Source organism: Heterodontus francisci, chromosome 34 (assembly GCF_036365525.1).
Source record: "Heterodontus francisci isolate sHetFra1 chromosome 34, sHetFra1.hap1, whole genome shotgun sequence".
In the NCBI taxonomy this organism is placed as follows: domain Eukaryota; kingdom Metazoa; phylum Chordata; class Chondrichthyes; order Heterodontiformes; family Heterodontidae; genus Heterodontus; species Heterodontus francisci.
In genome coordinates this window covers 14,275,706-14,289,002 of record NC_090404.1, presented here as the reverse complement: position 1 = coordinate 14,289,002, position 13,297 = coordinate 14,275,706, and the positions used below count along the sequence as shown (strand labels likewise).

At 49.5% G+C, this 13,297-nt stretch overlaps 1 protein-coding gene across 3 annotated transcripts in view; it reads left to right on the top strand.

Moving 5' to 3' along the window:
- Positions 1-10,936, top strand: part of LOC137349093 (adenylate cyclase type 2-like) — a 377,997-nt gene extending 367,061 nt beyond the window's left edge. For all 3 annotated transcript variants that reach the window (XM_068014427.1, XM_068014425.1, XM_068014426.1), the window contains 6 exons: positions 3,217-3,375; positions 3,836-3,982; positions 5,832-5,939; positions 6,325-6,439; positions 7,184-7,308; positions 10,000-10,936. In XM_068014427.1, coding sequence (XP_067870528.1) covers positions 3,217-3,375; positions 3,836-3,982; positions 5,832-5,939; positions 6,325-6,439; positions 7,184-7,308; positions 10,000-10,152 — 807 coding nt within the window. In that variant the 3' untranslated portion in view covers positions 10,153-10,936. The remainder of the gene's footprint in view (positions 1-3,216; positions 3,376-3,835; positions 3,983-5,831; positions 5,940-6,324; positions 6,440-7,183; positions 7,309-9,999) is intronic.
- Positions 10,937-13,297: the final 2,361 nt, after the last annotated feature.

The following is a 13,297-nucleotide window of genomic DNA, read 5'->3' as shown; positions in this document are numbered from 1 at the left end:
GGAGAAAACATTGAACCAAGGGGCCCGTCTGCCCTCTCGGTTGAAGATCCCATGGCCGCTGTTTGGGACAAGTGCAGGAGGAGTTCCCCCCCCGCTGCAGTCCTGGCCTATATTATCTCTCAATTAACAGTAATCCAGAGCCCAGGCTAATGCTCTGGAGACATGGGTTCAAATCCCACCATGGTAAATGGTGAAATTTGAATTAAATTAATAAATGTGAAATTAAAAAACTAGTCTAATGGTGACCATGAAACCATTGTCAATTGTTGCAAAAACCCATCTGGTTCACTAATGTCTTTAGTGAAGGAAATCTGCCGTCCTTACCTGGTCTGGCCGACATGTGTCTCCAGACCCACAACAATGTGGTTGACTCTTAACTGCCCTCTGAAATGGCCTAGCAAGCCACTCATGTCAAGGGCAATTAGGGATGGGCAGCAAATTCCGGGCTTGCCAGCGATGCCCACATCCCACAAACGTATTAAAAAAAAGCAGCCCATGTCCAGATGCAGCAAGACCTGAACAAGTCAGCATGGTTTTACTCAAGGCAAAACCTGTTTGACAAATTTATTAGAGTTTTTTGAGGATGTAACTAGTAGGGGTAGATAAAGGGGAACCAGTAGATGTAGTATATCTGGATTTTCAAAAGGCATCCGAAAAGGTGCCACATAAAAGATTAATAGGCAAGACGGTGTTGGGGTAATATATTAGCATGGATAGAGGATTGGTTAACAGACAGGAAGCAGAGAGTGGGCATAAACGGGGCATTTTCAAGTTGGCAGGCAGTGAATAGTGGGGCCGCAAGGATCAGTGCTGGGGCGTCTGCTATTTACACTCTATATTAATGACTTGGATGAAGAGACAGAGAGTCATGTATCTAAGTTTGCTGATGATACAAGGCTCAGTGGAAAAGTAAGCTGCAGAGAGGATGTAGAGTGGCTGGAAAGAGATATAGACAGGTTCAGTGAGTGGGCAACAAGATGGCAAATGGTGTATAATGTAGGGAAGTGTGAAGTTGTTCACTTGGGTTGTAAAAATAGAAAGGCAGAATATTTCTTAAAAGGTGTGAAATTGGTAAATGTTGATGTTCAGAGAGACTTGGGGGTACTCGTACTAGGAACGCACAAAGTTAACATAAAAACAAAATACTGCAGATGCTGGAAATCTGAAATAAAAACGAGAAATGCTGGAAATGCTCAGCAGGTCTGGCAGCATCTGTGGCGAGAGAGAACAGAAAGTTAGCATGCAGGTACAGCAAGCAATTCGGAAGGCAAATAGCATGTTGACCTTTATTGAAAGGGGATTGGAGTACAGGAATAAGGAAATATTGCTACAATTGTACAGGGTTTTGGTGAGACCACATCTGGAATACTGTGTGCAGTTTTGGTCTCCATATTTAAGAAAGGATATACTTGCACTGGAGGCAGTGCAGGGAAGATTTACTAAATTGGTCCCTGGGATGAGGGGGTTGTCCTATGATGAGAGGCTGAGTAAATTGAGCCTATATTCTCTGTAGTTTAGAAGAATGAGAGGCGACCTAATTGAGACATACAAGATTCTGAAAGGGCTTGATAGGGTAGAAGCTGAGAGATTGTTCCCACTGGTCAGGGAATCTAGAACACAGGGACACAGTCTCAGGATAAAGGGGCCAATCATTCAGGACTGAGATGAGGAGAAATTACTTACTCAAAGGGTTGTGAATCTTTGGAATTCTCTGCCCCAGAGAGTTTGTGGATGCTCCATCATTGAATACATTTAAGGCTGGGATAGATAGATTTTTGGTCTCTCAGGGAATCATGGGATATGGGGAGTGGGTGGGAAAGTGGAATTGAAGCCCAAGATCAGCCATGTTTGTATTGAATGGCGGAGCAGGCTCGATGGGCCATATGGTCTACTCCTGCTCCTATTTCTTGTGTGTTCTTCTGTTCTTGTGACATAGACAAGATCCAGGCTTGGGCTGATAAGTGGCACGTTACATTCGTGCCACACAAGTGCCAGGCAATGACCATCTCCAACAAGAGAGAATCTAACCATCTCCCCTTGATGTTCAACGGCATTGCCATCACTGAATCCCCCACTATCAACATTCTGCGGGTTACCATTGACCAGAAACTGAACTGGTCCAGCCACATCAGTACTGCGGCTAAAAGAGCAGGTCAGAGGCTAGGAATACTGTAACTCACCTCCTGTCTGCCTAACGTCTGTCCACCATCTACAAAGCACAAGACAGGAGTGTGATGGAATACTCTCCACTTGCCTGGATGGGTGCAGCTCCAACAACACTCAAGAAGCTCGACACCATCCAGGACAAAGCAGCCTGCTTGATTGACACCCCATCCACCACCTTCAATATTCCAATGTTGTTGGAGCTGCACCCATCCAGGCAAGTGGAGAGTATTCCATCACACTCCTGACTTGTGCCTTGTAGATGGTGGACAGGCTTTGGGGAGTTAGGAGGTGAGTTACTTGCCACAGGATTCCTAGCCTCTGACCTGCTCTTGTAGCCACAGTATTTATATGGCTACTCCAGTTCAGTTTCTGGTCAATGGTAGCCCCTAGGATGTTGATAGTGGGGGATTCAGTGATGGCAATGCCATTGAATGTCATGGGGAGATGGTGAGATTTTCTCTTGTTGGAGATGGTCATTGCCTGGCACTTGTGTGGCACGAATGCTACTTGCCACTTATCAGCCCAAGCCTGGATATTGTCCAGGTCTTGCTGCATTTCTACATGGACTGCTTCAGTATGTGAGGAGTCACGAATGGTGCTGAACATTGTGCAATCATCAGCGAACATCCCCACTTCTGACCTTATGACTGAAGGAAGGTCATTGATGAAGCAGCTGAAGATGGTTGGGCCTAGGACACTACCCTGAGGAACTCCTGCAGTGATGTCCTGGAGCTCAGATGATTGACCTCCAAGAACCACAGCCATCTTCCTTTGCGCTCGGTATGACTCCAACCAGTGGAGAGTTTTCCCCCTGATTCCCATTAACTCCAGTTTTGCTAGGGCTCCTTGATGCCATACTCGGTCAAATGCTGCCTTGATGTCAAGGGCAGTCACTTTCACCTCACCTCTGGAGTTCAGCCCTTTTGTCCATGTTTGGACCAAGGCTATAATGAGGTCAGAAGCTGAGTCGTCTTGTCCAGGTATGACTCCAGCTAGTTTCTGAGTTTGCCCTCACACGGTGCCCACTCTCACCTCCCCTTCTCCCCCCAGAATGAGTACAGCTGCCGGCTGGATTTCCACTGGAAGAAGAAATTCCGACAGGAGCGGGAGAAGATCGAGACCATGGAGAACCTGAACCGGGTGCTGCTGGAGAACGTGCTGCCGGCCCACGTGGCTGTGCAGTTCATCGGGCAGAACCGCAAGAACGAGGTGGGCGCCCGCGGGCGGGGGAGGGGCTGGGGCGAAGCGGCATCGGCCTCAGGTGTGGCGGCAATCAGAGGGTGAGGGGCTGTGCGAGTGCAGATCAGAGGTGGGGGCCGGGAGCGGGGGAGGGGGTTGGGGTGAGGTGGGGTGGGGTGGGGTGGATGAAGAGAGGGAGGGTGGAAGAAGGGGGAGGGGGTGTTGGGGGGTGGTGATCGGAGGGGGAGGGTGGGGATGCAGGGGAGTTCGGAGGGGGAGAGGGAAGAAGGGGTCAGACACACTGGCCTTTTGCCCTCTGGGACCTCGGGGTGGATTCCAGTCACAGAGAGAGAGAGAGGGGGGTGAAGATCTCTCTCTCTCTCTCCCTCTCTCTCTGGTGTGGGATGATTGGACTAGGGTTGTTAGTGCGGGAGGTGGAGTCACTCTGCGTTCCATCCGCCTGCCTCACCTGCTGCGCTCTCGCCCTCAGGACCTCTACCACCAGTCCTACGACTGCGTCTGCATCATGTTTGCCTCCATCCCGGATTTCAAGGGGTTTTACTCGGAATCGGATGTCAACAGGGAAGGCCTGGAGTGCCTCAGGTTACTGAACGAGATCATTGCTGATTTCGATGAGGTGAGCTTAAAGTGACGTATGAACAAGGACACCCAGGGGTCCCTTTGGATATCAGCACTTCCCAACCTCTCACCACTGAAGAAACACTCTGCCTTTCGGTTTTTCCGACCAAACTGAACAACTTCACATTTTGTTGTTACGGAAGAGAGTTACACTAAGCCTTGCAAAATGGTCAGTTAGACAGAGAGAGAGAGAGGGAGATCAGCTGAGCGATAATCAGTGGGTTCAAGCAAGACCTTGAGGATGAATCTTGACATCCAAACAATAAAAATATCCCAAGACATCGCATCAAGGACACTGCAACGTGGGTGATCTGCTGACAATGTGCAAAGGCCATTTTCCACATGGTCGAGCTAATTTAAATCTAGGCAATGTGTCATCCCTCAGAATAGGCATTGAAGTGAGGGATGCAGCACTGGGCCAGAGACCACCATATAAGGCAATGTCAGTTCCTGTTTGATAAAAAGGATGGTGTATAACAGGGTTGTCCAACCTTTTCACGTGGGAGGCCACATTACAATTTTTGTCTTACGTGGGGTGGGGGTGGTTGGCAGTGAGAAATTTCAGAAAGATAAAGGCGTTGAAAAGCTATCTTACTATTAATCAAAACAACAACAAATGTGCATTTTTGTGAAGAGGCTTTACACGAGAAGACTAATTTATTGACTTACTTTCTCGTTACTATGTTGGACACTGATTTAGTGAGATTGCTGGCATTTTTTGCTTGCACAAGTAGTCAATGTCTGCCCACCCACTTCTTGTAGTGATGCGGAGATGGACATCCATCTGTCAGGAATGACCTTGATCTCTCTCTCTGTTTATCTCTCTCTCTCTCCATTCCTGTGTTCTCTCCCTCCCCACACTGTGTTGTCCTCCCTCTCTGTGTCCCCCCCCCAATATTTGTCCCTCCTTTCTCTCTCTGACACCCTCTCTCTCTGTCCCCCCCTCTTTCTGTTTCACCCTTTGTTTCTGTTCCCCCCTCTCTCTCTGTCCCCCTCTCACTCTCTTTCTGTCCTCCCCTCGTTCTCTGCCCCCCCCGTCCACCCTCTCATTCTGTTCCCCCCTTTCTTTCTATTCCCCCCCTCTCTCTGTCCCCCTCCCACTCTCTCTCTCTCTGTTCCCCCCTCTCTCTCTGTCCCCCTCTCACTCTCTCTCTGTTCCTGTCTCTCTCTCTCTCTCTCTGACAGTTGCAGGGAGTGGGAGCGCTCAGCACAGCTGCATTGTGGTTGGTCGTTCAGTTTAAAAAACATCACGCTGTCAGTTTCACAGCTGCCGTAGCAGGGACACGCTTCCGAACGTCAGACCGATTCGGTGTTTTCCGGCGGGCTTTCAAAAAATAGTCGGAAAACCCTGAATCTGTCGGAAGTTGGGAAGCGCATTACTGCTTCAGCAGCTGTCAGCGGTGAAACCGACAACGCCATGTTTTTAAAAAGGCCGCTCTGCAAGAAGGAGACAAAGGTAAAATTTCCCATCTCCAGTCACGGAGCCCTGGTGAGGATGAGGAACGGCCCCAGGTACAGTTTGCACCCGCAGGCCAGATGGAAACCTTTGGCGGGCCAGATCCTGGTCCGCGGGCAGTATGTTGGACAACCCTGGTGTATAAGAACAGGCCTTTCTCCCTTGCTCGCAGACACAAGAAGGAATGCCTGCCGAGGATTCTAGTGTATCCGACACATTAACACCACTCTGTAAATTGCTTGAAACGCTGAACTTGAAAGAATGACATGATTATAATCACCTTCTCGCCTTTGCAACTACACAAGGCGACAACACAGGTTTTCTGGCCATGATGGCGGGAGGCATGGAAGTAAGTGTGTTTTGAAACATAATCTGTTCCTCTCCTCTGCAGCTCCTCTCGAAACCCAAATTCAGTGGGGTGGAGAAGATTAAGACGATTGGCAGCACTTACATGGCAGTGTCGGGACTGAATGCAGCCCTGGGACAGGAGGGTCCGCAGGTAATGGGACGAGGGGCTTTTTTTTCCCTTTGGTGCTGGAGATTTCTCTATTTTGCCCTCCTCTGATTGGTTGGCCAGTCAGGAATGGTCCTCCCGCACTCTCTGGGATCTGGGCGAGTCAGTGGGTCAGACATGCTGACCTTTTGCCCTCTAGGATCTGGGGTCAAATGTCAGCTTCGGTCAGAGTTTGGTGGGGGGGAAGATGGGGGTGATTGCTGAAGGTATCCACTCTCTCCGATGGGGGTGGGGAGGGGGATTGAATTGGGGGAGGTGTGTTTTTTTGTGGCACTAACTTAGCTTCAAGGTAATGCAGGTTGCTAACTCCTGGAGGTTGCTGGTTGACCCTCTTTCCGTCTCTCTGCTGCCCCTCCCCCCCCCTTCTCAGGACTCCGAGCGGAATTGCAGCCACATCGGGGTGATGGTGGAGTTCGCGGTGGCCCTCATGGGGAAGCTAGACTTCATCAACAAGCACTCCTTCAACAACTTCAAGCTCCGCATTGGTGAGTGAGCCTTGACTGAGGGCGCGTTGAACTTTGGATACCGAGGCCCATATGTCCTTGATCCCCTCCCCCTTAGCACTTGGGTTGTTTTAATGGACGTCAATGCAAGGACGATGATAACTGAAACCCTCACCCATGTCTTCAGTACTCAACTATTCCAACTCTGTCCCGGATGGCCTCCCATCTTCGGCTCTCAGCTCATCCAAAACTCCACTGCCTGTGTCCTAACTCGCACCAAGTCCCTTTCACCCATCACCCACTGTGCTGTCTGACTGTCTTTGGCCCCCCTGGTTAAGCAATGCCTCCAATTTAAAATTCTCATCTTCGTGCTCAACTTGCTCCATCGTCTCATTCATTCCTATCTCGATCCTCCAGCCTGGCCCGCCGAGATCTTTGCACTGCCCCAGTTCTAACCGCTTGAGCATCCCCCGATTTTAATCTCTCCACCCTTGGCGGCCGTGCCTTCACCTGCCTGGGCCCCAAGCTCTGGAATTCTCTCCCTGAACCTCTCCGCCTCTCTCTCTCCTCCTTTAAGACGCTCCTTAAAATCAACCTCTTTGACCAGTCTTTTGACCAGCTGACCGAACATCTCCTTATGGGGCTCGGTGTCTCACTTCGTTCGCTAACGTTCCTGTGACGAACATTGATCTGTTTACTGCATTAAAGGCGCTATCCAAATGCAAGTTACGCTTGTTGATGTTGTCACCCGCACCTTTAATGGATGATCTTTTTTTATTCTGCCAGGAATTAACCATGGGCCTGTTGTTGCTGGGGTGATAGGTGCACAGAAACCGCAATATGATATTTGGGGCAACAGCGTGAACGTGGCCAGTAGAATGGACAGCACCGGGGTCCTGGGAAAAATACAGGTACAAAGCAATTGGATACCACCAGAGACACAATCAATGACTATTCACCAGCAATGGACCCAAACCCCTTCCCATTCACTCCCATTGTACACAATCCCAATGGACTCAAACCCCTTCCCATTCACTCCCATTGTACACAATCCCAATGGACCCAAACCCCTTACCATTCACTCCCATTATACACAATCCCAATGGACACAAACCCCTTCCCATTCACTCCCATTGTACACAATCCCAATGGACCCAAACCCCTTACCATTCACTCCCATTGTACACAATCCCAATGGACCCAAACCCCTTCCCATTCACTCCCATTGTACACAATCCCAATGGACTCAAACCCTTCCCATTCACTCCCATTATACACAATCCCAATGGACTCAAACCCTTATCATTCACTCCCATTGTGCACAATCCCAATGGACCCAAACCCCTTCCCATTCACTCCCATTGTACACAATCCCAATGGACTCAAACCCCTTCCCATTCACTCCCATTGTGCACAATCCCAATGGACTCAAATCCCTTCCCATTCACTCCCATTGTACACAATCCCAATGGACCCAAACCCCTTACCATTCACTCCCATTGTACACAATCCCAATGGACCCAAACCCCTTCCCATTCACTCCCATTGTACACAATCCCAATGGACTCAAACCCTTCCCATTCACTCCCATTATACACAATCCCAATGGACTCAAACCCTTATCATTCACTCCCATTGTGCACAATCCCAATGGACCCAAACCCCTTCCCAATCACTCCCATTGTACACAATCCCAATGGATCCAATTCTCTTCCCATTCACTTCCATCATGCACAATCCCAATGGATCCAATTCCCTTCCCATCCACTCCCATTGTACACAATCCCAACGGGTTCAAACTCCTTCCCATTCACTCCTATTTTTCACAATCCCAATGGACCCAAACCCCTTCCCAATCACTCCCATTGTACACAATCCCAATGGATCCAATTCTCTTCCCATTCACTTCCATCATGCACAATCCCAATGGATCCAATTCCCTTCCCATCCACTCCCATTGTACACAATCCCAACGGGTTCAAACCCCTTACCATTCGCTCCCATTGTACACAATCCCAATGGACACAAACCTCTTCTCATTCACTCCATTGTACACAATCCCAATGGACCCAAACCCCTTCCCATTTATTCCCATTGTACACAATCCTGGTGGACACAAACCCCTTCCCATTCACTCCCATTGTACACAATCCCAATGGACCCAAACCCCTTGCCATTCACTCCCATTATACACAATCCCAATGGACCCAAACCGCTTCTCATTCACTCCCATTGTACACAATCCCAATGGACTCAGACCCTTTCACATTTACTCCCATTCTGCCAGCACCTACAACCTTTTGCGAGAAAAAGCTCTCGATTTTCACTCCCCTTTTTGTGAAGAAGTGCTTCCTCATTTCACTCGTGAGCGAATTACCTCTAATTTTAAGAGTATCCCCCTTTATTCTGGACTCCATCACCCACCCCCCCCAACAGCCCCCCACCCTCCAAGAGGAACTACCGTCTCCATATTTGGCTGAATGCATCCCATTTTCAGATTAAACACCTCGATGGATTCGCTCCTCAATCTGCTAAATTCGAGAGTTAAAGCCAAGTTTATGCAGCCTCTCCTCATAATTTAACCCTCTAAGCCTCCGTATAAGAACACAATAATATAAGAGAAAGGAGCAGGAGTAGGCCAGACAGCCCCTAAGGCCTGCTCCGCCATTCAATAAGATTGTGGCTGTTCTTGTACCTCAACTTCACTTTTCCCATCCAATCCTGGCATTCCTTGATTCCTGTATCTTCCTGCACTGCACTCCAAATGGCCAGTGTATCCTCTCGGAGACAAATGCAGTTCTCCAGATCAGGTCTAACCTGAGCCCTGTTCAGCTGAAGTATAAGTTCCACTCCTCTGTGTTGCAGCCCGCGAGACAATTGTAAGAGCCCCCTGTCGGGTCGAAAGGTTATTGTCTTTACTCTTGATATTAATGGCACCCAACCACTTGGAGACAGTTTCGCTAAATGTGATACATCTTTATTAGCAATAGTACACAGTCAACTGTGAGCTAGGGTCCGTCTCGGGTGGTCAGTCTTTCGATAGATCTCCAGGTGCAACTTTGCAATGGATGACCAGGGCCCTCTACCGACTGCCCTTGAGGGCTGTGGCTTTATACACCTTCCTGACCCTGGGCGCTAGGCATATAAGGCAATACCTTAAACTGGGTCATCCGATTGGGTTATTAATCCCACCCTGGCCATCCAGGACCACCCCCACCTGGTCATATCCTGCCCTCAGCATGGTTGCATGCCAATAATGGGTGTATCTTGGGGCAGGACGACCATTCACACCTTCCCGAGTGGCCATTGTCCAGTTCCCTTTCTGGAGACAGAGTGTCTGCGGGAATCCACCACCTCAGGCACATGCCCTGACATGTCTGTGTGTGTGTCTGTTTTAGTTAAGACTGCCCCAATAGTGTCTTCAGTCAGAATTCTCCCTTCGTAACTCTGTCTTCTTACCGCCATGAGACAGCCTCTGCCCACAACACTCCACCACGGCCAGCTGACGTTCATTAATAGCAAAGGAAATAAAATCGTTTCCCGTTGCGTTGCTTTGAATCTGTTCACTGGCTTTATTCTGGCCTCTGTTTCCCTCCTCGCAGGTGACGGAGGAGACCAGCAAGATCCTGAGCCGGTTAGGCTACACCTGTCACAGCCGGGGCGTGATCAAAGTGAAGGGGAAAGGGGAGCTGAGCACCTACTTTGTCTCCACGGACATGGCGCGCTCCACCTCGCAGGGGAACATGCTGAACTAACGGCGAGCGGCACCCCACCCCCCTTCAACCCCCACCAGGCCTGGGCCCGAGGTCAAAGGGCAAAGCCTCCTCTGGCCGGAAGGATGCGGATCCGTGAGAAAAGGAGGGGTAATTCTGCCTCTGGGACTCCACTTTGCCACTGTCCTTCCGACCAGGGCAAGATCCAGACATGTCCCGGGCACAGGCGGATCGGGACTACCCTGAGGAAAGAGACTCGCCAAGGGGTTAAAGGTCGTCTTCCCCACACAAGTCACAGCAAACGCCTCATCGGCAAATTTTTTTCTCACCGCTATCCTGCATATACTGAACCTGGTGTATTTAACCTGCGATGTCAATTCCTGCTCCTCATCAACACCTCATGGCAATTGGGACAGTGGAGACAGAGCTTTACTCTGTATCTAACCTGCTTTTTTTCTTTTCTTTTCTTTCTCAAATCAGGATTACAGGTCATTAATGGGACAGTGTAGAGGGAGCTTTACTCTGTATCTAACCCCCGTGCTGTACCTGTCCTGGGAGTGTTTGATGGGGACAGTGTAGAGGGAGCTTTACTCTGTATCTAACCCCCGTGCTGTACCTGTCCTGGGAGTGTTTGACAGGAACATTAAAAATGAAGAATTTTGAATTTCATTCTGACTGGCAGTGTGGTGACGTGACCTCTGTGAGCACGCTGTAGGTGCGAGTTACCCGTAGACTTCTCAGCGTCCCTGATTCGATGAGTCATTGTAGGCTATCTCTCAATCTCTGACCAAGACGACTGATAGTTGTAGATTGCCATTATGTATGATGGTGCAATAAAAGAATTCCCTTTTGTTGACAGTGTGACTGCTTCCCGTTCCTGCTTTGTCCCCGGGTATCCCACCTAACCCTCTAGACTGTAGTTGGGGGTGGGGGGGGGGGGGGGTGGGATGGGGGGGAGAGGGGGAGAGGGTTCGGATTTGGGATCTTCCAATATCTCCGATATTTCAATAGGGTGCGATCCAAGTATAAAACTCTTAGAGGGCTTGATCAGGTAGAAGTGAGAGGCTGCCTCCCCTGGCATGTGAATCTAGAACTAGTGGGTCACAATCACAGGCTAAAGGGTTGACCATAGGGGAGGCGGTGGCATAGTAGTAATGCCACTGGACTAGTAGTCCAGAGCCCAGGCTAATGCTCAGGGGTCATCAGTTCAAATCCCACCACAGGAGAATGCGGAATTTCAATTCAATTAATAAATCTGGAATTAAAAGCTGGTCTAATGATGACCATAAAAACATTGTCGATTCTTGTAAAAACCCATCTGGTTCACGAATGCCCTTTAGGGAAGGAACTCTGCTGTCCTTACCTGGTCTGGCCTACATGTGATTCCAGGACCACTTGTGAGCCAAACTGCGTAAGCAGCATACGATAGACAGAACCAAGCGATCCCATAAGCAACAGATCAGATCTAAATTCTGCAGTCCTGTCACCTCCAGCCATGAATGGTGGTGGACAATTAAACAACTAACAGGAGGAGGTGGCTCCACAAATATCCCCATCCTCAGTGATGGGGGAGCCCAGCACATCAGTGCAAAAGATAAGGCTGAAGCATTTGCAACAATCTTCAGTCAGAAGTGCCGAGTTGATGATCAATCTCGGCCTCCTCCTGAAGTCCCCAGAATCACAGATGCCAGTCTTCATCCAATTCGATTCACTCCGCGTGATATCAAGAAACGACTGAAGGCACTGGATACTGCAAAGGCTATGGGCCCTGACAATAAAGGCCTGCTACCTGATCCAAATCCGACGGGACCTGGCAACATGTGTCGGGTTCAGGCCGGGTCGGGTCACACTTCCGTGCGCGGAGCTTGGGTCAGGCCCGATCGGACATGCACCTCAGGTAAGTGATTTTCATGTTAATTTACTTTTTGGACTTTGAAGGTGGTTTTGCTACGGTTGTTTTAAGCTTGTGCAGGTAAGGAACAAAGTGAAAAACGGAAGGTAGGTTAACTGATGGTCAGGTCGGGCGCGGGAAAAAATGGAAGAACTCGGGCCGGGTCGGGCTTGGGGTCGGATGGGGTTCTATCGGGCTCGGGTCGGTTCTCATTTGCAGACCTGAGCAGGCCTTTACCTGACAACATTCTGGCAATAGTACTGAAGACCTGTGCTCCAGAACTTTCCGCGCCCCTAGCCAAGCTGTTCCAGTATAGCTACAACACTGGCATCTACCCTGCAATGTGGAAAATTGCCCAGGTATGTCCTGTACACAAAAAGCAGGACAAGTCCGACCCAGCCAATTACCGCCCCATCAGCCTACTCTCATTCATCAGTAAAGTGATGGAAGGTGTCATCAACAGTGACATCAAGCAGCACTTGCTTAGCAATAACCTGCTCAGTGACACTCCATTTGGGTTCTGCCAAGGGCCACTCAGCTCCTGGCCTCATTACAGCCTTGGTTCAAACATGGACAAAAGAGCTGAACTCCAGAGGTGAGGGGAGAGTGACTGCCCTTGACATCATGCAGCATTTGACCAAGTGTGGCATCAAGGAGCCCTAGCAAAACTGGAGTCAATGGGAATCAGGGGAAAAAGCCTCCGCTGGTTGGAGTCATACCTAGTGCAAAGGAAGATGGTTGTGGTTGTTGGAGGTCAATCAGCTCAGCTCCAGGACATAACTGCCTCCTCAGGGTAGTGTCCTAGGCCCAACCATCTTCAGCTGCTTTATCAATGACCTTCCTTCAATCATAAGTTCAGAAGTGGGGATGTTCACTGATGATTGCACAATGTTCAGCACCATTTGCAACTCCTCAGATACTAAAGTAGTCTGTGTAGAAATGCAGCAAGACCTGGACAATATCCAGGCTTGGGTTGATCAGTGGCAAGTAATATTTGTGCCACACAAGTGCCAGGCAATGACCATCTCCAACAAGAGAGAATCTAACCATCTCCCCTTGACATTCAATGGCATTACCATCGCTGAATCCCTCACCATCAACATCCTGGGGGTTACCATTGACCGGAAACTGAACTGAAGTAGCCATTTAAATACCGTGGCTACAAGAGTAGGTCAGAGGCTAGGAATCCTGAGGCGGTAACTCACCACCTGACTCCCCAAAGCCTGCCCACCATCTACAAGGCACAAGTCAGGAGTGTGATGGAATAATAGTCACCGGGGAGTGGAGGTAGAGCGG